Raw genomic sequence first — 25,568 nt, 5'->3', positions numbered from 1 at the left:
GAGTAACTAAATTTTTTTATCAGGTATTTAATGACGAATGTAAGCATACAATAAACAAACGTGATTTTCCTTGTACTAAGATGGGTATCAATTTACATTTAATTTTAATGAAGTTTCATCATCGCCTTCAACACCGCATACCTCAAAGGGCCTCTGTTGAAGTTCAGCCATCTGCAGTATATTCCCAGTGCATTGTCTTCCACAAATCTCCGCTCATTTACAGCATCCCTTCTTATAGCCCTAGTCAATGTGCTCTACGCAATTAATTCCTCTGGTGCCTACAGCAGCCCAGCTCTTGCACCATCATGTACTACTCTCCCAGGGTTGTACGAAGGACATGTCCATGCCATCTTTCTTTCATCACTGACTCATCTAATTTCCATAAGCTTTTCTCAATTAAAGGGAATATGGACGATGCCAAATGTTTTCAATCAAATACTCGAAATGTCTTAACTAAGCTTTATTCAGGGAAAAATGAAGATAAACGACATATCTTGATAATATGATAGGGGAAAGCCGACAGAAGGAAAAGATCGAACCAACAAAAGATATCACACTTTATGACAAAATAAAAATAAAAAAATGATTGACTGAATAGATAAACAGACAATGTATGGATAAATGAATAAATAAATAAACAAACAAATAAAAATATACAAAATGGCAGGAACACAATCTGATCACGTTGATAAATTCACCTGCCATAACTCTTCCTCACGGACCCCGATTCTCTGCCAAAGAATTATCGGGCAAAATATATCCCCTTCATCAAGGACGAACGCCCTCTGGTCGCCAACGCCCTGCACTAAAGAATTCTCTCTCGCTGGGGACGGAAACATCCCCGAGGAAATGAAAGTGGCTAAACCGAGCTTTCAGGAATGTGGGGGTCGTCCTCCCTACGTCATTTCAATGACTTCTGTAACTCCACCAGAGCGGCGATGTCAGCGCATTTAACTGATTGGTTGATTTGATATCACAAATTGGCGTCGCATTTAATATGTTTGCTCAAGTGTTTCAAAATGTAAAGCAGAAGACAGAGAGGGAATAACACTCAGAAGGGAATGGTAATTTAAAAAAATAAAAAAAAGCTGACACCATACTCATCATGGTCAACCCATGTGTCAATCCTGGAAGGGACAGAACAGAGACAGTTAACTAAGAGAGATACCATTCTAAGATAAAGAAAAGTGTTGAGAGAAAACGAAATACGGTGGAAAAGAACCGAGTGGGGCAGACCCATGCTCTTATCATGCCCAATCAAGGCCTTAGCTTTCCAAAATATTTTGTTTTTTTTTTAATTTATTTTTGCCGTAAAACAAGTCGATCATGTTCACGCTTGTTTGACGTCACCTTAATGAACAAGAGGGACTTTAATTTTCCGACAATATAGAGCAAATATTAGTTGATTCATAACGCTTACAGGATCAGCCAATTTCATTTTATATGAAAAAGATTATAAAGAAAAAATGAAAAGTGGGCGGCAGAAACATGGCAGAAATTTCATATATAAATGTGTGTGTGTGCGTGTGTGTGTATTTATAAATATAAAAAATAATTAAAAACAAAATAACTAAGACCATAAGAGAAATAAATTCACATGAAAAGGAAAATAGATCGAGCGGCAGAAAATAACTGAAACGAAAAGAAGCAAAGAAAGAGAAGAAAACGAAGAAGGCTAGGAAGAAGAAGAAGAAGAATTCGAGGAAGAAGAAGAAGATGCAGAAAAGTCCGTCAGCGCCCGCCCCCACAAAAAAAAAAAAAAGACGGAAACGTTAAAACAAAACTCCTACCCATAACAGTCAGACATTTCAAGATGTCTTCCATCAGAGTTCGAAAGTTCCAATGCCCCTCCATAAAGACCGAAGGAGGAGGAGGAGGAAGAGAAGGAGGGGGTGGGGGGAACACATTTCTGCTTTATTGATGCCAAAAAGAAAACTCCTACCCCCCCAAAAAAAAAAATCCCGACAAAAAAAGAAAAAAAAGAAAAACTGGAGTTATATGAGTGAATGAACACCTTCGTATCCATTTAGGCGATTGAGAATTTTTTTCAATTTTTTTTGCTGGGATTGAGGGCAAAAGCTTTCGAATTTTTTTCTTCTTTCTTTACTCTTTCTTTTCTGACGGGACTTCCCTCTCGCCTGCAATTTCGTTTGAAGGTAAAAGTGGGGCTTTTTTTTTTTTCCTTTTTTTTTCTTTTTTCGGGAGACGGGAGCGAGTGTATCCACTCCGGCGGCGCCTGTAGATATATATCTCTTACGGGATGGGGCGGTAAAAAAGGGATGGAGAGACGAGGCCGTAAAAGAAAAACGAGTGGAAACGAGAAAGGTGAGAGGTATGGGGAAATGCGACAAAGGCAGTTACTGTATGTATATATATGTATGTATATATATTATATATATATTTATATATATATTATATATATACATATGTATATGTATACACATATATATGTCTGTGAACTCAAGTGTGTATGTATTGTATAAAACAAATACACGCATCTCTATATTGTCTTCGACATATCTAAATACATACACACACACACACACACACACACACACATATATATATATATATATATATATATATATATATATATATATATATATGTGTGTGTGTAATGTGTTACAATGTGTGTGTTTTGTTGTGTAAACAAATGACCATACATACTCAAGCAAACACACAGGTACAGACTGTTGTGGTTAAGAGATCCACAGTTGTATATATGTATATTTCATAACTGAAGAAACATGCTGGAAAACATGCAAAAGCTGTTCAAATGTAGATTTTTAACTATAACTAAAAAGCACAACAAACACACAAATAAACTGCTTCGACCAAAAAAATAAAAAATAAAAAATCGTCCTGTGGCGTAGCACCGTAACTGGATTCAACCTCACCTCCTAAATAAAAGAATTCCGGACATTAAAAGCTAAGGAATCGCTGTAATCATAGTGACTGATACGCGTGTTCACAATCTCCAGAGGATGCCTTTTCAATACAATTACGTTAAAGATCTTCGCGTCAAGGTGAAGGACACGGGCGTTAAAAATCTTCTTATAAAATTCCATTTCTTACATTAATGATTCGCTTTTACTAAATGAGTCCTGATTCACTCTTTTGTTTTTAGTATTTCATAAATGCCTTAAACTCTACAGTCATTCAAATTCTGTCTCCAACCACTCCACTGAGCTAGTTTTAGCGTAATAAACAAAATATGATTTATAATACAACATATTCTTTATAATTATTTTATTCAAATTCTGTCTCCAACGACCCACCGAGGTAAAATAACAAAATACATTTTACGAAACATTTGCAATTAGAGCGTATTTACAAATGTTTTATTTTAGGAATCTATGAATTATAAATACGTAGTGATTCGGGCAGCTTGTTCCCCGTTATATTTTTAGCAATTTCTAAATAATCTACAGTATTTATATTGCATTTAGAAACGTATTGCATTTCTAGTACTTCTCTATATTCTCTTGATTTACTTTTTCGATACTTCTGCTAAATCTCATATCAAAATCCACGCAATCAACTCCCTCCCTAATCCAATCTGCCTCTACCCCAGTGTCAACATTCAAAATCTCTTCAAATATTTATGTCACTGACCTTTAGCAAGGCTTCGTAACGTTGGCCGTTTTCAAACTCCTCTTTCGTGATCTATCATTCATAAATATGTAAACGTTTGTTCGCATACATGAGCTAGTATCACAAATATTTTATCGAAGAGAAGGAAAGTTACTGTTGAAGAACAGCCAGATACTAGAAAAGACTGGGAAGAAACATGAACAAGAATGTGTCACGTCTGAAAACGCGTCAATATCAAAAACACGGTTTGACGTCATTGTAGCAAATAGAATATTCATATTTCGGTCTCTCGATCCACATCGGGGTCGTAATATGACAGGTAAGCAAACTGAGGAAAATATTATTACATATGCCAATTCTTTTTATCATATATCACCTTGGTTTTGATTCGTTTTTAAAATATATATATATATATATATATATATATATATATACATATGTATATATATATATATATATATATATATATATATATATATATATATACTATATATATATATATATATATACATACATATATACATACATGCATACATCACATACACACACACACACACACACACACATATATATATATATATATATATATATACATACTATATATATTTCATATACATACATTTTTCAGCTATTTGTGGATGATACAGGTATCTAAAGTTATTTTCCACGAATATTATCAAGAATCAAAATCTAAGTTTTATAACGCCAAAATTTATCACTTCATAAATTATTTTAATAATCACTAAATAAGTGTTATTCACATAAATTTTGTTGGAGATACAGCTGTCTCAAGTTTTTGTCCACAGAAAATAATCAAGAATCATAAATATTTGTTTTACAGCATCAAAATTCGGCATTTCATAAATGTTCAATTCAATACTGAATACTGACTGAAGCAATAATTACTTTAAAGTAAAATTTAAGGAATACATTACCTGTTTCGTCCAATCACCGCAAGAGGTGCTTCCATGTACCCGCTTGTATCAGCTGAGGTTTTTCATTTATTTACTTATTTTTTTTGGAGTGGGAATAAAGATTTGTTGTTTACTATTCCAGTTTAATACCGAATTTCATTTCCTGCCGGGATAACTTTCTCCCCACAAGAAAAATTCCATTACAGTTCGTCGGAGATCTCGAGGTATATTCCAGGCTTATTTCCGTCGCCTTGAAGTTTATTAAGCATTTTGTATATTTACCTCTTTCTTCGCTTATTTTTGCTTATCTTTTATTGCCTTATAGCTTTCTGTTGCACGTTGATATTCTGTTTTGTTTAAGCATGCCTTTTTTTTATATGAATGATTGCATGTGGTGAATAGTAATAATATTAACAACAACAACAACAATAAAAATAATAATAAGAATAATAATAATGATGATAATAAAAATAATAATAATTCCTCTTACAGCTGTCATTAATACGGTACTTGAAACCAGATATTAATTTTTTCCTTACGCAATTATGCGGTAAAGAAATACTTTTAAATAGACTCAAACAAGTTGCTAAAAACGTATTCTCAACTGATGAGAATTTTTAGTATATTTTCATCAGTATTTATCAGCGTTCGCTCTTATTTTCTTTTTATTTTTAGACGCTTACGCTTTATACTTTGCGAAAGCTCGATCAGGAACCTGCAACAGGCCTTAGAAGACTGCTGCGGGCGACAACAGGTCACAACAAAGTTCCAGAAGCCATTATGGGAACACAGAAGTTGGAAACCACCCAAGTTTTATTCGCTTACTAAAGTCTCAATTTTCATTAGCGTGCCCATGCAACCTACCATTAAGAAATCGGGAGCACTGTTGATATCTATATTACCCAGTACACGATAATGATCGTCTCGGAATAGCTGGTCGCGCCTATAATGTACCAATACCGACAAAAAAATGACGACCAGCAATACTTCATTGTACTTACAATCCTTCTAGTGCAATGTATTGTACTGCATTTTCTTGTTGAAGATTTAGTGATAGTTAAAAACTGATGAGTTTATTACTCGTAGACTATCTGTGCTACACACACGAAAAATATAATAACACACACACTGCGATGTATATGGCCGGATAAAAGCACATGTTTTCTTTTCTATTCCTAGGATTAATTTAATAATAAAATATGTGGACTCATTTTATTTGTATAAGGTTTTTAAATATTTAGTTTTTGGGTGGCTGGACACCACAGGTGCGTGGTTCATTATGCAAGGTGACAGTAAACTGTTCATAAAAATATTTAAAATTTTACATATACACATTTGTTCTTAAGAAATTCAACCTTCAATAACGCCTGTTTGATCTTTCGTTATTGTCTCCTACGAAATAAGTATTCAAATTTGTCTTATCAATAAGAAAATCTTCCATTAAGGAGCGTATGAGTAAAGGGAGTAATCTTTTTTAAGTACTGCATATTTCCTGTTTTCCCGAATTGCTATATAGCTTTGTTTTTCTGGCACGGCCAATATTATTGAGCGAAAAAAAACTTCTCACAATAATCAGTTGAAAAGACTCATGCTTTATGAAATGAATCCTCTTTTTCCCTCATACTTTAGGAGGTGAATTCCCATTTAATTCATACTTAGGAAATTAATCCCATTTTTTACTTATACATAAGGAGATGAATCCCCTTTTCGACTAATACTTAGGGAAATAAATCCCCCTTTCGATTCATGCTTTAGGAAATAAATCCCCTTTTATTTCATACTTGAGGAAATGAATCCCCTTTTAATTCATACTTCAAGAAATGAACTCCTTTTTTTACTTATACTTGAGGAGATGAATCCCCTTTTCGACTAATACTTCAGGAAATAAATCCCCCTTTCGTTCATACTTTAGGAAATGAATCCCCTTTTTTATTTATACTTGAGGAGATGAATCCCCTTTTCGACTAATACTTAAGGATGTAAATCCCCCTTTCGATTCATATACTTTAGGAAATGAATCCACTTTCGACTCATACTTTAGGAAATGAATCCCCTTTTAATTCATACTTTAGGAAATGAATCCCATTTTTTACTTATACTTAAGGAAATGAATCCCCTTTTCGACTAATACTTAAGGAAATAAATCCCCCTTTCAATTCATACTTTAGGAAATGAGTCCCCTTTTTGACTCATACTTTAAGAAACGAAAATCCTTTTCAAGTTTATTTTTCTTCACTTCCCGATCAGCTTTCTCGTATTTTCTCATTCTTAAATAACAACAAACACATCTGCAAAAGCACTATTTCAAATACATACCTTTACTCCTCCACGTAAAAAAAGGTTATATTGATGTAAACATTTACATTTACCGCAATACTTTATACACATTGTAAAATACAAACATACCAACACGTCAAAGTTTAAGTAAATATATATATATATATATATATATATATATATATATATATATATATATATATACATACTAACACATACATATATATGTATATATATATATATATATATATATATATATATATATATATATATAAATATATATATGTAATATACATACACACATACAGTATATATATATATATATATATATATATATATATATATATATATATATATATATATATATATATATATATATATATATGTAATATACATACACACATACAGTATATATATATATATATATATATATATATATATATATATATATATATATATATATATACATGTAAGCACAATGAAAGAGCAAGAACTTAATTTACAAATAAATGACTGTCTCGCAAAGAGTAACACACTCCTTTTAATCTGTTCTCCGCATAAAAATGAGCCATTGTTTTCTATTCATCATCAAAGGAGGCAATATTATTGCTGCCGCATATCTGGTTGTAGTTACAGCGCCGCGCAATAAAGAAATGATATTACCCATGAAAATTACCACGATGATTGAAAAGGGCTATAAAACCACTCTAGTTGGAATCCATGATTAATGAAATAAACAAATAAAAATTACAATAAAATACATTTACAAATAAAATATAACGCAATGATATTACACCAAATAAAAATACAATAAAAAAAGCAAGTACAATAAAAAGACATAAAATAGAATACGTAAATTACACAGCTTCCAGTGGAAATTCATTTTCCTTACTCCCATCAACACTTCCCCGTTATCTTCCCCGTAAAAAAAGGGTAAATTACGGCCATGTAAATAACGCAATAAAAATTCTACTGTACGGATGGACCCCTACAATTCTTCCCGGCGAGGATGGGCTCTTGGTAAATAAATGTCTTTTATTGTCTGCGTGGATTCTGAACTCTCGACTCCATTATTTAGAAGAGAATAAGTTAGGTCGGTATAAAAACGAGTTAGCAAATGCCATAATAAATTGTAAAGAAAATATTAATAAGTTATATAGAAAATATGAATATAAATGGAAGGGCAAAGCACATGGAGAATGTGAAAATATTTCATTGTTAGAACATAATTATCAAGTTTAAAATATCTTAAAATACATGTAAGATTAAGGTACAATATAAGATGTTCAAAATATGCAAATCAAAAGGCAACTTCTTTTAAAAAAGCACACATAGGTTGAATTCAATAAACAACAAAAATTTCTGACAGAATGATCTGTCTCTATCTGCAGGGAAATTAATTAAAACATAATGCAAAATAATTAGTATTCAGACAGCTAAAACATTTCAAAGGAATCACCGGGAGAGACCACTACTAAACTGCAAAGCAAGTACCGCAGAATATAAAGCAAAGCCATGTGGGGAAAATGAAAAAAAAAAAATGGCATCAAAAACTGCTTTATTGTACCTTCAGACAAGAGAAAACAAACTTGAAAAGAGGGAATGTTGGTCTCTCCAGAAATACGCATAGAGGAAATTTGTAATACGTGACAAAATATCCAATAAGTTGGATTTCCATAATTTTACAGTGGTAGAAATAAGTTAACTCTAGGGTGAGAAACCACTTCAGTTCTCTATCCAAAAATGGTAACACGTGAATTTTCCCAACTTGCTGTCTGGTTATATTGGTAATGGAGGTAAATCAAATAGTATTTTGTACTTTTCTCCGGTCCTGGTCTAATGAAGGACATCAGACTTGTGTCCCATTGGCCCCCTGCGCTTACGGCACCTCATGAATAATACCAAAGTTCCGTAACACAGAGGAATGATCCGATAATTGTTATACATCGAATATGGGTAAAAGTGGTTGGACACACGATCAATGTCATTCAGTTAATGCAGCACAGAATTACACAACAATACCCCCAGAAAGCATCAGTATGATCAATATATTGAGGGCCTTTTATGCAAATATGGTTTTAGTATCACAATGAGAAATGAAGTATTTATTCGTACTTGTGTGAACTACTAACTGCCAATGGTTTGAAATGAGGTAGATTATTAAAAAATGTTAATTACTGAGATAATTGGGGGCCACTCGGTACCACAGCTTTCCAATGCTTAAAGGTATCAATGTTTTTCACAAGGCGTATTTATTCAGATGTTTAATTATACAGAAAATTTGGCTTAGTGGATTACCGGGTTAATATTCCTAATTGACTGTCCTGAGGGTAACTTGAAATCTTCGCTGTTCAGTAGTTAAAAGATTGCAAAAAATCTGACATTTGCAGAAGCTACGTCAGTGGAATAAAATAAATTACAGTAAAAGTAACACTGAAAACATATTTAACGAAGAAATATTAAAAGAATATGAATTTAAGAAGGCCCATAAAACACTATTTAAACGTTGAAACCATATATTTCGGGCACTTGCTTCTGCCCCTGTTCACTAGTAGAATATGGACAGATGAAATTTTTACAAGGGTATATATACAAAACAAAGTGTGGCGTTAAGTCTCCGATGGTATGAAGTGACCGTTTCTAAGAAAGGAGAATGACCAATTCCTATAGGTTTCCTAGAAGGGTGATAACAGGAACCTTCATCTCCCACGTCAAACATGCAGAGGATTTGCTGAAATTTAATAGTTCAGCATCCCCTCAAACAACATCAAATTGCTCAGCCCTAGACGTCGAGTCATTATTTACTAAAGTCCGATTGCCGACGTGTTGTCTTTCTTAGAGGAAGTTACAACCATGAAGACCATTTTCCTCTTGGCATAGATAAAACTTTCAAACTTATCAACCTCTGTGCCAACTAACAACGTATTTCTTTCAATGATATTTTTACAAACAAAAATTTGGCTGTAGCATGGGAAGTCCCCTATCACCTTCTAGCAAACTTGTACATGGAATATTTCGAAACAGAACTTTGTAAATCACAAACCCCATGTATGATCTGGCTTAATTCGTAGGTGATATCTTTGCTCTGGGACAATAGCTGGGGACTGTGAGATATTTGAATAGACTAAATTCGCTAAGTACCGACCATAAAATTTAAAACGGAAATGGGAAAGGACGGAAGAAACTGCCGTTCCTAGATGTACTGATCTATGAAAAACAAACAGATATGCATTTACAGTGTATAGAAAACCCACTTTCGCTGTTTCCTACATTCATTTCTTAAGCTACACGACATCTCCGTAAAAATCATGGTAGGGTGCAACATTCCTCAGAGGACTTAGGATATGAGTGATATACCTGTCTCGCCTACGTAAATGTCATTACAATTGCTACACGGTATCTTGTAAACTCAACAACGGCTTCTTCCCTTTGTTATTTAAGTATACGTTAATGAGCGAAGAACTCCCGATGGATTTGGGATAATGGAAAATGAAAGATTGTCAGACCTGAGTTGTTCGGTGGCTTTTTGATGTTTTTCGTACGATGCGGAAGCTTTATTTTGTTGTTGAAATCTATTTGTCTGTTGTGAGTGGGACCTCTGTAGGGAATTGGTCATTCTCCTCTTTCTTAGGAAATGGTCACTTCATATCGGAGACTTAACGCCACACCTTTATGTTTTGTATATATACCCTTGTAAAAATTTCATCTGTCCATATTCTACCAGTGAACAGGGGCACAGAAGCAAGTGCCCGAAATATATGGTTTCAACGTTTAAATAGTGTTTTATGGGCCTTCTTGTATTCATATTACACTGCAGTATTACAGGAAAAGACATTCATTAAAAGAATATTTTAGAAGAAAATAATAAAACGCTTAATTGAAAGTTATAGCTAATATTCATGAAAGTTAATCTAGACGATTAAGTAAGAAATTTGTGACTAATGAAACTGAAATACTAAAAAAAAAAAGCTAAAATAAGCACCCTTCTGTATATCATGCAGCCACTTGAAAGAACACCGACGTCTACACAAGTACACGAACAGCCAAAACAAAAGTCGACCCAACTCCAAACACGGAGCAGAAACAAGCCGCCCTATACATGAAAACATGCACGGGGGTCATGTTTACAATACGACCGAGCGAAACATTTTTCGAACACGTATTGGAAATCTGGTCCGTCAGGATATCTCGGGGTCTGTTTTCCCATGTCCTGTAAACTCGACATATCCGCCATGTTATACACGGGAATTCATGAACCGTGTAATCTATTTTTATTTTCATACAAACTTTTCCTATTTTTCTCCCTCAGTCCCTCCTCCCCTTTTCTATTTTCGACTACACGTATCTATCCCTTGTACAATAAATAACTTCGTTTCTTCTGCCGCCGCGGACCCGCTTCTAATCCTTCTGCACTCAGATCGGGGTGAACCACTATTTTTATCATCTGTTCTTTTGAGAGTAGAAATGTACGTATGCATGCATGCATGCATACATACATAAATATAGATAGCCATATAACACACACACATATATATAGATAGATAGATAGATAGATATATGTATCAAGTATATATTTTATATGGCTATCTGTATGTATGTACGCAGAACAGATGATATATACAAATAAATTGTTTCACTGCAGTCTGAATACAGTATATATATATATATATATATATATATATATATATATATATATATATATATATATATATATATATATATATATAATATATATATATATATATATATATATATATATATATATATATATATTTACATATATATATTATATACATATATATAAACATTTTTCAACAAACAACTTCTCCCTATGATTCTCAACTGGTGGTCCATGGTCTGTTAGTCATTCACTTCTTTAGTGGCCAAAAGAAAGCTAATTGCATTTACTAATGAACTAGAAATTGGAGCATATATTCATTAAATGAATAGAATACAGCACGAAAAGCCTTTTCGAAATAAACCATGGTCATTAGTTTTACTGGGTTATTCTTATTTAAGAAATGAATTAGGGTTGTGAAGCTGATATTGTAGTAGTGATTCACAGAATATTTCACAGAAAAATTAGATATCCAATGTTTAGATCATTACTCAACATTATATTTTCACGACATATATCTGAAAACCACACTGTGAGCTTTCTGGCTTTCTATAACTTCTCAAAATTCTGTTTGTACGAAATCTATTTAGAACCAAACTGTTTTTATTCTTGGGGGGCAGGGGGTAGGGGGGTTTGCCAATCGAGTGGTAACCTTCCTGCCCTTTTCTGTCCAACAGGGTAGATCAAGTACCGGCATGATGATTCGATCCTTTATTCAACAGAATGCAAGATGATTCGGTCCTTTATTTAACAGAATGCAAGACGATTCGGTCCTTTATTCAACAGAATGCAAGATGATTCTATTCTTTATTCAACAGAATGCAAGATGATTCGATCCTTTATTCAACAGAATGCAAGATGATTCGATCCTTTATTCAAGAGAATGCAAGGTGATTCGGTCCTCTATTCAACAGAATGCAAGTTGATTCGGTCCTTTATTCAACAGAATGCAAGATGATTCAGTCTTTTAATCAACAGAATGCAAGATGATTCGATCCTTTATTCAACAGAATGCAAGATGATTCGATCCTTTATTCAACAGAATGCAAGATGATTCAGTCCTTTATTCAACAGAGTGCAAGATGATTCGGTCCTTTATTCAACAGAATGCAAGATGATTCGGTCCTTTATTCAACAGAATGCAAGATGATTCGGTCCTTTATTCAACAGAATGCAAGATGATTCGGTCCTTTATTTAACCGAATGCAAGATGATTCGGTTTTTTAGTCAACAGAGTCAAAATGAGATTTATCTGGGCGCTGTTGAATCCTATCGACAGCTACAGGAAAACTTTGATTAAAACTACTGCTCATCCTGTAAGTGATGCAAGTTAAATGCTAAAATTTAGTTGTTCGTGAAGGTACAGACTGTACCAGAGGAGGCGACGTCAAATTAATAAAAAAAAAAAAAAAAAAACTGAAGTTATTAAGCACTGCAGTCCCTAACTTCAAAACTGGTCAGTCAAACATAGCAAAGAGATAAGGTGCGCATCAAAGATTTTATCTAATTGTGGAGAAGAGAGTGACGTCACAGTCAACACACACTCCCCTCTTCAAAAGCAAAAATATTTTTGATCTGATGGTATTATAAAGCATTACAGTCCCAAAGTTCTAGACTGGTCCAGTTGACCATATGCATGAAGAGGGTAAGATACTCATCAAAGATTATATTTAATTGTAGAAGAGAGAGAGAGAGAGAGAGAGAGAGAGAGAGAGAGAGAGAGAGAGAGAGAGAGAGAGAGAGAGCAGTGACGCCACAGTCAACACATTGCCCTCTTCAAAAGCAAAATTATCACGATCTGATGAGTATTTTCAGGTCATTTCAGGTCAGAATTCTTTGATCTTTCAGAACTCTGAATGTCACTTCGAGGCAACTGAATATTCATGCCCTCCTACATTTTGTTTTCATTATTCAGTGGATAATGATGAAACGCTGAAAAATAGATATTAGAACAGGCATACTACTTATGGCTTAAACCGTTAGGGGTTTTGAGCAAGTACCGCGGGAATGAGGTTGCTAGTCCCTCACCCCACCACGAAGTTATTTCAGGGGTTGTCTTGTATATATATATATATATATATATATATATATATATATATATATATATATATATATATATATATATATATATACATACTCCTATATATATAACTGTAAAATACACTGTAAATATACATATAAATATACACTGTATATATATATACATATATATGTGTGGGGGACGGTGTCTTTTCAACTTTTAGCCGTTCTCTATAAAAAGATGACTTGGAGTGATTTCAAAGAAAAGCAGAATAATAGTCAAAGCCTTATTATTAACCAGTGAATCGTTGATAAACCCTCCGTGCACAAAACTTCCACATCATCCACTTCTACCACCTACGTTTTGCTTTCATTATTCAGTGAATAGTGATTAAACGCTGAAAATAAGACATTAGAACAACCGTACTTCTGGCTGGCTCGAAATGAATAAAAATAATAAATAAACAATGTATAACTTTTCATATATACATTACTTATAAACAGAAGGCTTTTAAGACCTAAAACTCGAAACCCCGGAAACTTACGGAATCCATATCGAGGACGTCACAGTAGCAGTAGATGACCTCCGGCGTCTGAATGTCGCACATGTTGAAATTGAGGTCCACGGCCGACTGGTCGTGCATGGGGGCCTCCGTGCTGGCGCCCTCCTTCTTCGCCTTCTTCTTCTTGCCCTCCGTGGCCACCACCACCATGCAGAACAGCACCTTCAGGTGGAAGAGGAGCTTCTCCGGCAGCATCTTGCAGGGCGATCTGGAAGGGCGAGGTAGATGTGGTTAGATGAGGGTTTGTTGAGAAGGTTGAAGGATACATTAGAAAGGATCAATATGAGAAAAAGTCAAAAGTATATCTTAGTTTAACCAGACCATTTGAAGAGCTGATTAACAGCTCTCTAGAAGGTTGGCCGAAGATTGAATTCATTTTACGTGGCTACGAGGCCAACTGGTTACCTAGAAACAGGACCTACAACATTGGAATCCGAGCCACATTATGACGAGAAAATGAATTCCCCATCCTTTTAATTCTTCACTGGCCGGTCGGAGAGTCGAACAGCGTGCTAGCCGAGAGCTCTACCCACCCCTCCAATGAAGAACTTAGGATCAATGTGAGGGTTTATGAGAAAGTTAAAGGAGGATTTATGCGAAAGTTAAAGGATACATCAGAGAGGATTAGGGTGAAGAATTATTAAGAATGTTTTGGGATATATCACAAATTAATTTTACGAATGCTGAATGATACATCTAAACGGATTAGGGTGAGGATTTGTTGAGAATGTTAAAGGATACATCAGAAAGGATTAGGGTGAGGATTTGTTAAGAATGTTTTAGGATATATCACAGAGGATTTGTTACGAATGATGAACGACACATCACAAGGAAGGATTAGTGTGAGGATTTCTTACAAATGTTTTAGGCATACATCAGATAGGATTAATGTGATCCTTTGTTAAGAATGTTTTAGAATACATCAGAAAGGATGTTTGATGATAATGTGAAGGGACAACTTTATTCCCTCTTCTAGGCTAGGTTTCAAGGATGAACAAACAAATAGTCAAAATGAGTGGTTCCACATTATCTGGCCTAAGTCTGAAAAAAAAAAATACTAGTGGAGAAAAAGTGGGCTCTAAATCTTGGTGAAAGAAAGCATGTTGCGATACCCTGGGAACACAGCAGACGGGAAAGAATCCCAGAGAATGATGGTGAATGGATACCAGGCTGTCGGTAAAACACAATGAAAGCAATAAGCCTCCTGGTTAAAAAGAGAACACTGTAATTAAAAAGATGGGAGAGAAATTTCAATACAATTCATATGGAATATACTGGGCAGACCCACTTCCCGATTCTCTTTCCAGTGGTGCCTTTTGTTTGTTTGTTTGTTTGTTTGTTTGTAGACTGAGGTGGCTCAGGCACTTCCAGCAAAATATAAGAAAGTAAATATTCGATCTCAAGTCGTACAATCTGTTTTAGTTACAGTAGCAAATATTTAGGAAAACATATTGCTTTTATGAGAATACTATCATTCTTTAGGATGTACAAAAAAAAAAAACTCCCTTTAAACATAAAAACGCAATGATGACAAAATTATACGACTTAAAGAAACGATTATCCACTAAATGGGAAAAAGTCAACGTTGAATGATAAGAAAAAGGAAATCATTCAAGCGAAGAACATCAGCCAGTATGAGAAAAATCCAAGGGAAAAGGAAACCATTAACCGAAAAAAACTCTACCGAGGAAATAAGGAGAAATATTCCACAAAATATCAAAGACCATTTTACCATCACTTCTTTTACACCATAAACGGCAATATGTTACATCATCATCATCTAGTTAGCCAAGGTCTTGAGAGAGAGAGAGAGAGAGAGAGAGAGAGAGAGAGAGAGAGAGAGAGAGAGAGGAGCTAGTTGCATCAAGAGAGTTAACACCTCGCCTAAAAGCCAAGAGGGATATACCAGTTTCAATAGATCAGCCAAAGACAAAAATAAAAAAGCACCAATGGCAACATAAAGCTGATAGCAATATAAGGTATAAAATTAAAAGTCTCAAGAGCTCAAACACACACACACAAAAAAAAAAAATAAAATCGTAAAGCTAAAGCACCCAAAACCTTTTAATGTAAAGAAAATATTCAAGAACTTAACGAAAGTAAAGTGGTGTCAAACTCACATAGCTAAGCCACTTACAATAAAAATAAGAGCAAAAAAACATAATGAGACTACTTTAAGCTTAAAGCATCCTAAAAAAAACATAAAAATACGGAACACTAAATGAAAATAAGAGTAATTTCAATCCATCCCCCAAAAGAGAAAAGTGGTAAAAATAAATAAAAATTAAACCCGTTCTATATTCCAGCATCCAAGCGAATATGCACAACGCTAAAAGCAATCTAAAGGTATATCAGGAAAAATGAAAAAAGAAAAAGAAATCCCTCATCTTAAGAGATCATCTTTCTGCCACTTTCAGATCTCTTTAGAGCACCGTGACGAGCTAATTTGGCCTCTAATGAGCACGCCGTATAAAGACCATTACTCCTTCAATTCGCCGTCTGCTAAGTATAGAAATGAAATAAAAAAGGGCTGGATAGAACGATAAGCCGTTTTAAATTTGCATATCTTTCTATATACTGGTAGAGAGAGAGAGAGAGAGAGAGAGAGAGAGAGAGAGAGAGAGAGAGAGAATATTTACAGTGTTCAACATGATGACGAAATAAAAGGGCCATGATAATAAAGAAACGTAAAGCTCAACTATTTTACGATATTGTTATGACCTCTCTTTCTAAAAACTGCAGAGAGAGAGAGAGAGAGAGAGAGAGAGAGAGAGAGAGAGAGGGAGTTGGTGTGCCAAAGTTTAATTGACCTGTCCTTTTGTTAACTGTCCAAACTATGATATGCATTAAGTGCTTAACGTATTTTGCTATTTTCAGAAAACAGAGCTTTTAATGTTTGCCCCCCTACTAACCGTCTATTTAAATATCTAAATATCTATCTATCTATCACTCTATCCATCCGCATTTAACGCCACAACATTATAGCAAAAGAGCTTTTTTTTTTTTCCATTTTCTTTCATCGTCATGCTGAACAAGCTCGACACGTTGACGTTTCACTATTCTGCAGCTGAATTTTTTATGCTTCTGATTTGTATGCCGTTACGTGACTCCCGCCTCAAGTCGAAGACAAAGATGGAACAGAGACAGAAACCCAGATGAGCGTGGAACAGAGATGGAACGAGACCTCAGAGACAGGAACAAGATGGAACAGAGACAGAGGACAAGATGGAACAGAGACAGAGAGACAAAGATGGAACATGGAACAGTGAAGACAGAGCAAGATGACAGAGGACAAATGAGACAGAGACAGAGATGGCAAGATGGAACAGAGACAGAGGCAAAGATGGAACAAGATGGAACAGAGACAGCAGAGGGATGGAACAACAGATGGAACAGAGACAGAGGACAAGATGGAACAGAGACAGAGGGGAACAAGATGGAACAGAGACAGAGGCAAGAGATGGAACAGAGACAGAGGGACAAGATGGAACAGAGACAGAGGCACAAAGATGGAACAGAGACAGAGGACAAGAGATGGAACAGAGAGACAGAGGCAAGATGGAACAAGATGGAACAGACAGAGGCAAAGATGGAACAGAGGACAAAGAATGGAACAGAGACAGAGAGCAAGATGGAACAGAGACAGAGAGCAAGATGGAACAGAGACAGAGGACAAGATGGAACAGAGACAGAGGACAAGATGGAACAGAGACAGAGGACAAGATGGAACAGAGACAGAGGGCAAGATGGAACAGAGACAGAGGACAAGATGGAACAGAGACAGAGGACAGCAAGATGGAACAGGAACAACAGAGGACAAGATGGAACCAAAGATGGAACAGAGACAGAGGACAAGATGGAACAGCAAGAACAGAGACAGAGGCAAGATGGAACAGAGACAGAGGACAGATGGAACAGAGACAGAGAGGGACAAGATGGAACAGAGACAGAGACAGATGGAACAGAGCAGAGGCAAAAGATGGAACAGAGACAGAGGGCAAGATGGAACAGAAACAGAGGACAAAGATGGAACAGAACAGAGGACAAGATGGAACATGTTAGAACTGCAGAGACAGAGACAGGAAGTATAAATGGAACAGGGCAGGAAACAGATGGAACAGAGACAGGGGCTTAAGATGGAACATGGAACAGAGACAGAGGACAAGATGGAACAGAGACAGAGAGCAAGATGGAACAGAGACAGAGGACAAGATGGAACAGAGACAGAGAGCAAGATGGAACAGAGACAGAGGACAAGATGGAACAGAGACAGAGGGCAAGATGGAACAGAGACAGAGGACAAAGATGAACAGAATAACAGAGACAGAGGACAAAAATGGGGCAGAGACAGAGGAACAAAGATTTTAACAGAGACAGAGGACAAGATGGAACAGAGACAGAGGGCAAGATGGAACAGAGACAGAGGACAAGATGGAACAGAGACAGAGGACAAGATGGAACAGAGACAGAGGACAAGATGGAACAGAGACAGAGAGCAAGATGGAACAGAGACAGAGGGCAAGATGGAACAAACAGAGGACAAAGATAACAGAGACAGAGGACAAGATGGAACATGGAACAGAGAGACAGGACAAAGATTGGAACAGAGACAGAGGACTGGAATAAAGGACAAGATGGAGCAGAGACGAAGGTTAAGATGGAACAGAGACAGAGGACAAAGAATGAATATGGAACAGAGACAGAGGACAAGATAAATGACAAGTATGGAACATTATAACAGAGACAGAGGGCAAGATGGACTGGAACAGAGACAGAGACAAGATGGAACAGAGACAACAGAGATAAATGGAACATATATTATGTATGTAATATTTAGAACTGCTATAAATAATAAAATCTATGGTATGTGTAAATTTTGTGTATAATATGTGTACATATATATAAATAAGTATAAATTATATATATATATATATATATATATATATATATATATATATATATATATATATATATATATATATATATATATATATATATTACAGTTACAGTTACGACCTTTTGATAATGTACTTGATCCGTTTAAGAAAACTTTCCATATATACAAAATAGTGTTACCAAGGAAAAACAAGTAAAAAATGCGCCGAAGAAACAGCGTATAATCAAGGCCACCGAAAATAGATGTATCTTTCGGTGGTCTCTATATAGTGCTGTATGAGCCGCGGCCCATGAAACTTTAACCACGGCCCGGTGGTGGCCTGTCCCATATCGTTGCCGGAAGAACGATTATGGCTAACTTTAACCTTAAATGAGATAAAAACTAATGAGGTTAGATGACTGAAATTTGGTATGTTTGATGATTGGAGGGCGGATGATCAACATACCAATTTGCAGCCCTCTAGCCTCAGTAGTTTTTACAACCTAAGGGCGGACAGAAAAGTGCGGACGGACAGACAAAGCCGGCACAACAGTTTTCTTTTACCGAAAACTAAAAAAAGTAATCTGCTGTCTGTCACTTTTACACATTTTACTTTCCCAACCTAAATGAAAAAACGAATAAACCACAATACCCCAAGCAAACGCACGTGGAAATGAAACCATCTCTTAGTAATAATAATAATAATAATAATAATAATAATAATAATAATAATAATAATAATAATAATAACCTTTAGGGAGCATGCTCTAAAATAAAGATCCCACACTACCGCACACAATACGATAACAAAAATAATTTTAAAGATTAGACGCCACGAAAGAATTTAAAGAAACACTTTTCAACTATTTGTCAAAAATGTAACAGTGGCCATTTTAATGGGCACAAAAGAAAGAGCCAGAGAAGAAAGAGAGAGAGAGAGAGAGAGAGAGAGAGAGAGAGAGAGAGAATCAAATTTAAACTGATATGGTACAGGCAAACAGCGGGGAGACAGAGACAGAACAATAAAAGAAATTAATTACAACACATAAATAGAGAGAGGAGAGAGAGAGATTAACAACTGAAAGTAATACCTGGACGTGGCTTTTGAATATTGCATTCTCCAGGAATGTCAGATCAATCAGAGTAGCAAAATTGTTTATTTTGCGCCAAATCTCTGGGTCATCTTACCTGAATACTGAATAGCAGTCAGAAGACGAAGGCTGCTGCTCGAAGAAAGGAGTTTCAATGCCAGAGAGAGAGAGAGAGAGAGAGAGAGAGAGAGAGAGAGAGAGAGATAAATTACTGGCAGGAAGAAATCCGAATATGGCCTTGATATGATGAGAGAGAGAGATTACGGACAGGAAGGAAATCCTTAATATAGCCTTTGATATGCTGTATGAGAGAGAGAGAGAGAGAGAGAGAGAGAGAGCTCTTACTATCCATGGGCCGTTTTTTGACGTATTCAAATTGCCGGGCTGGCGGTTTTTCGCTTCCTCGCCACGATATCCGAACGCGCCTTGAGCCTCTTGCGAAGAGAACGAAATCATTTTCCTTTTTAACCAGCGACACGCAAGTGCCTCAGAAAACCCCCTAATCATCACTTCAGTTTGAGAAACCTCGGGCCAATAACTGCACGATATTCCCGCCGCAGTATCGCACGGAGGATGCAACAACGCCGAGGAGTTTAAAAAGTCAGGAAATAAGAAGGAAGACGGGAGAAGCACGAGATAATTGTCTGGTGTGAGGAGAGGTATATACTCAGGGGGCTCAAGGGAGCTTTCCTTTTCAGTGGCAACATCCACGATTGAATGGAAATCCGTATTCGAGTGGCGCAATCCTTTGATCGCTTTTCCTCTCTTTATGATGAAACTTTACCATCACATTCGAATACTTTTCCTTTCGGGAAACCTTCACCTCCCTTTCTCTATCCTTTCCTCACTTCTCAGAACTTTCCTTTTACCACACGAGCTATCATGTCTTTTAGGTGATTCCATATTATAACCTCTCTCTCTCTCTCTCTCTCTCTCTCTCTCTCTCTCTCTCTCTCTCTCTCGGAACTTTCCTTTTACCGCACCAACTATCATCTCCTTTCGGCTCTACCTTCTCAATTCCAACTTAACCCCAATTATTTTTTTCTCTGACCTCATTACTTTACATCTTCCCACTCACCGACCATTTCCTTCTCTTTTTTTTCATTTTCGCATTCGCTTTTATTCCGTCGTCTTGGTGAATAATGAAGAGATCGGAAAGGGATTTTACATCCAGGCACAAAGGAATAACAACTGACGTAAGAACTCATAAAACCTACGGGGCCCTTTTTGGCCCGAACGAATTATTTTCCTCCGCTGACAGAAGAGGCGCCCCCTTCAAAAACGGACATCTGAAGGAGTGGGAGAAGGAGAGAAGCCTTTTTAGAGAGAGCTGGACCGCCGACATTGGATTTAAGGTTAGGTTTTATCACTCTGGTCAGTTTTTACAATTTATTCCTTGGAATTTCAATCCTGCTGCGCCACTTTGAACGTTATGTGGGCAGTGGTTGATAAAATAATATATGTTTCATACCAAAACTACGGATGATACACTAGGCGAGGCCACAAATACTAAATGTATCTTCATCTAAACTTAAAAATATATATATGTTGTTGGTTCATCCAACGACATAAAAAAAAAGAATGGTTCATTCAGCGAGACCAAATACTGCAGTGGAAGGCTCTTTAACATGAGACCAAAGATGGGATCCTAAAGGAGGTATTATCTAATTTCATCTCATATACAGAAAAACGTTCACTCACTCATAAAAGTCCACTTAAGAATGAACTTTGCAAAGCATCACAAGAAATCGTTAGTTTCACGTTCGCAAAGTAGTTCAGTATATTTCCATAGATCAGGTATAAACTGGATAATCACTGAAGAATATTTTATTAACTGTCATTTGAAGCACAAGATTTAGAAACTTTAAACATGTTAATTGGTAAAACCAAAAGAAAAATATAATGTATCACTAAATCAATCAGATCTAATCAGAGAAAGTGAGTACTACAATTTACTCTCTTGTTAATTATGAAATAGAAAAAGTATTAGCAATAAAGATACTAAGATTACTGCAGCCTTCTAGCAAACAGAGAGAGAGAGAGAGAGAGAGAGAGAGAGAGAGAGAGAGAGAAGTACTATGATTTAATCTACGGATATATCCCTAAGACAAATAAATAATAAGAGATATTAAGACTACTATAGCTTTCAAAGGAAGGAGAGAGAGAGAGAGAGAGAGAGAGAGAGAGAGCTATGACTTTATGTACGGATAAATACCCAGGACAAAAAATACATAAAAAAAGGCACTAGGATTACTGCAGCTACCTAAGAAAATGAAGAGAGAGAGAGAGAGAGAGAGAGAGAGAGAGGCTATAGCTTCATCTGTAAATAAATACCCTCCCCGGAAAAAACTACATCAAAAAAATGCTAAGATAACTGCAGCTTTCTAAGAGGAAGAGGAAGAGAGAGAGAGAGAGAGAGAGAGAGAGAGAGAGAGAGAGAGAGAGAGCTATAGCTTCATCTGCAAATAAATACCCTCCCCCTGGGAAAAAACTACATCAAAAAAGGTACTAAGATAACTGTAGCTTTCTAAGAAAGGAGAGAGAGAGAGAGAGAGAGAGAGAGAGAGAGAGAGAGAGAGAGAGAGAGAGAGAGCTATAGCTAAATCTGCAAATAAATACCCTCCCCCTGGGAAAAAACTACATAAAAAAGGTACTAAGATAACTGTAACTTTCTAAGAGAAAGAGAGTGGGGCATGTCCTCGTCGACTGGAAATAGGAAGACGGGATTTCGCGAGCAGGTTCGGATATCGGAATAACCGACGGTCATTTATTACCGACTGTGATTTATCTTCGATGTGATTTGAAGACAGAGGGAGATACGTTAGCAAAGGCGATTTGTGAGAAGAGGTTGACTTGTGGGTGATGCTGATTTGAAGGAAATGTCGATTTGTTATCTACGGGGGTCTGAGGGCGTTGGTAATATTTTTTCAGAAATGGTGAAGATTACTGTGAGTGTTATTAATAATGATTTGTGTTGAGGAGATGGTAATTTTTCTCAGCAATTTTGAAGATTATGGTGAATGCTTTGTGTACGGGGCTGGCTTTCGTTGAGGATAGTGATATTTTGTTGCAATCGAATAAAACAATTATTAATATACATAGAGAAAACTAAATAAAGCTTTGAAAAAAAAAGAAACGGCCTAATTACTACTTATGCGACCATTTACTAACTCCTCTTTCGCTTTTTTGTTACTGTCATTATTTATTTTTTATGAAGTTTTATGTCACAGTGTAAAATGGTGTTAATAAGGGCCGTTTTCATGCGCAGTTAAGTTTAATATGTGCATAAGTTTAATACGCATAGTTATGCAAGTTACGTGCCTAAACGCTCACGTAGGTTGCTCTTATCACCCCTTACATTGCGCTCCTATATATATATATATATATATATATATATATATATATATATATATATATATATATATATATATATATATATATATATATATATATATATATATATATACATACACATATATACATAATCATATATATATATATATATATATATATATATATATATATAAAAACAAAGTACATATGCTTAGACCTATCGTATCTACAAACACACATCTGCTAAAGTTTAATTACACACCCCAATCCTATGGTTTGCAAGCTGGTGGAAGGAAAGCAGTAACCTTAGCTTGGAAACTATTTAAATAAACAAATAAATAATCGAATAATTAAATAACTAAACACATAAACAACGCCAAGATGCACAAACATAACAAAGTTCCTTTCACCGAAATCTCGCTTTGTATCTCGGATGCGGGAAACCTCCTTCGCCAACGTTCCTATTGAGAGATCACGTGGTCCTTCTCTATTGCAGGCCCGTTGCAGCAGAAAGCCACGAGGTGTCATTTCGGAGGCGCCGCGCTGAACGCATTGCATGTGAGACGTACAACAGATATTCAAGTTTGACTTGGCAGCGTCTGGGTTGCGTTCAGATGCAAGATTGAGCGAGAGGAAAACCCACTTTTTGAGTTTCGAGGTTCAGCTTGTCGTTATATTGTTCCTAGCGTGTGATCTGTTGCCGGCGTTGATGGGATTAGAAGACAGGTAGAGTTTAGGGTTCAGTTATTCTTTTGACTTGCGTGATTTACTGACCATGTCGAAAGGTTAATAAGTACAATAGGGAATTAAACTTGTTTTTGGCACGCTCAATTTATATTATCTTTGTTTTACCTCAAAAACGTCTAAAAAAATGGTTCACATTCCACTTCACTCGATAAGTTCTTGCACATTTAACAACCCCAAACACACCATAGCACATAAGATCATCATTAGAACAAAGCAAATTCATTAAGAAACTACAAATCAAACTATTTTCATTAGAAAAAATCAAGCTGAGCAAATAGTTATTCAAGTGCCAATTTATATATATATATATATATATATATATATATATATATATATATATATATATATATATATATATATATATATATATATATATATATATATATAACTACTCGTCACATTTTACCAGATACGTGCGTGATTGTCATGACGACATTGATCTCTTAACATCGAATTCTTCACACTTTTAGGAAAAGCTTGTCATTACAAAGCCTAAGATCCAAAAGAAAGAATATGAAGTAATTCCGAAGTCCGTAGCAGGATTCGAACCCGCATTCGGAGTAGCAGAACGAGGTCAGGTACGGACATCAGAATTGCTTCATATTCTATCATTTGGATGTCAGGCTTTGTAGTGACAAGTGTATCGGAAAAGTGTGAAGAATCGAAATGAAAAGAGGTCACTGGTTATTACAATCAAATATATATATATATATATATATATATATATATATATATATATATATATATATATATATATATATATATACCTGCATATACATACACATATACATATATATGAATATGTATATATATATATATATATATATATATATATATATATAAACTTAAATGCACATATAAAGAATAAAATAAAAACTAGTTCACATAACACCCACATTTAAGCCAATGAAAATACATCCCAAACACCCTTGAACTCAGCATCCCCCCTTACCTACTTTTGTTTAGAGACGTCCACCATCCCTAAGACGCTCAAATGCAAGTTGTCACCAAGCCTCTCCTCCTCCTTTTAGCCCCTGGAAGCTTCCTAAGAACCTTGAGACAGGAGATCTAAGCGTTCTTTTCATCTCGTCACATCCAGATGTAGACGGAGCTCTTACCCACGTCCCTAATTTCAACACTCTTCATTCCTCTGTGACGCTAATCGCCCGATAAAAATACGTGCCCTTAGCCTCGGTTACGTTAGGCCTACGTCGTTATTAAGGCTGGGAATTAGAAAGAATGAAAGGTACGGCTTTTATCTCCAAAAATTTTATTTAGAGAGCGAGTGTGCGTGCGTGAGGGCGATGTTCCGGCGTGTACTACAAGAGATCAACACGAAAAGGACCGGACATTCACTTTATTTTGTGTGTGTGTGTGTGTGTGTGTGCGTGTGTGTGTCATCAAAAGCCGTGCCCAATGCCTAGGCTACATTAGGCTTATACTTAGGAATGAGCAGGAATAAGTGAAGCTATTTTCATTTCCCAGGTTTCCTTGCGCGACCACAGGAGCGCAATATTTCCCAGCATTTCCCCTCTC

The 25,568-nt window shown here is 35.8% G+C and overlaps 3 protein-coding genes across 4 annotated transcripts in view; 2 read left to right on the top strand and 1 right to left on the bottom strand.

Moving 5' to 3' along the window:
• Positions 1 to 25,568, bottom strand: part of LOC136846536 (connectin-like) — a 373,381-nt gene that overhangs the window by 118,126 nt on the left and 229,687 nt on the right. For both annotated transcript variants that reach the window (XM_067117395.1, XM_067117396.1), the window contains exon 2: positions 13,968 to 14,193. In XM_067117395.1, coding sequence (XP_066973496.1) covers positions 13,968 to 14,180 — 213 coding nt within the window. In that variant the 5' untranslated portion in view covers positions 14,181 to 14,193. The remainder of the gene's footprint in view (positions 1 to 13,967; positions 14,194 to 25,568) is intronic.
• LOC136846311 (octapeptide-repeat protein T2-like) lies at positions 17,158 to 18,120 on the top strand. The gene has a single exon (XM_067117114.1). The coding sequence runs from the start codon at positions 17,158 to 17,160 to the stop codon at positions 18,118 to 18,120; it is 963 nt and encodes a 320-aa protein (XP_066973215.1).
• LOC136846310 (U1 small nuclear ribonucleoprotein 70 kDa-like) lies at positions 18,122 to 18,700 on the top strand. Its single transcript, XM_067117113.1, has one exon. It carries the CDS (start codon positions 18,122 to 18,124, stop codon positions 18,698 to 18,700), a length of 579 nt encoding a protein of 192 aa, XP_066973214.1.

The sequence above is a fragment of the Macrobrachium rosenbergii genome, chromosome 15, assembly GCF_040412425.1.
Source record: "Macrobrachium rosenbergii isolate ZJJX-2024 chromosome 15, ASM4041242v1, whole genome shotgun sequence".
NCBI lineage: Eukaryota > Metazoa > Arthropoda > Malacostraca > Decapoda > Palaemonidae > Macrobrachium > Macrobrachium rosenbergii.
Note: the sequence above shows the minus strand (reverse complement) of the source record. Positions and strands in the feature narration are given on the sequence as shown.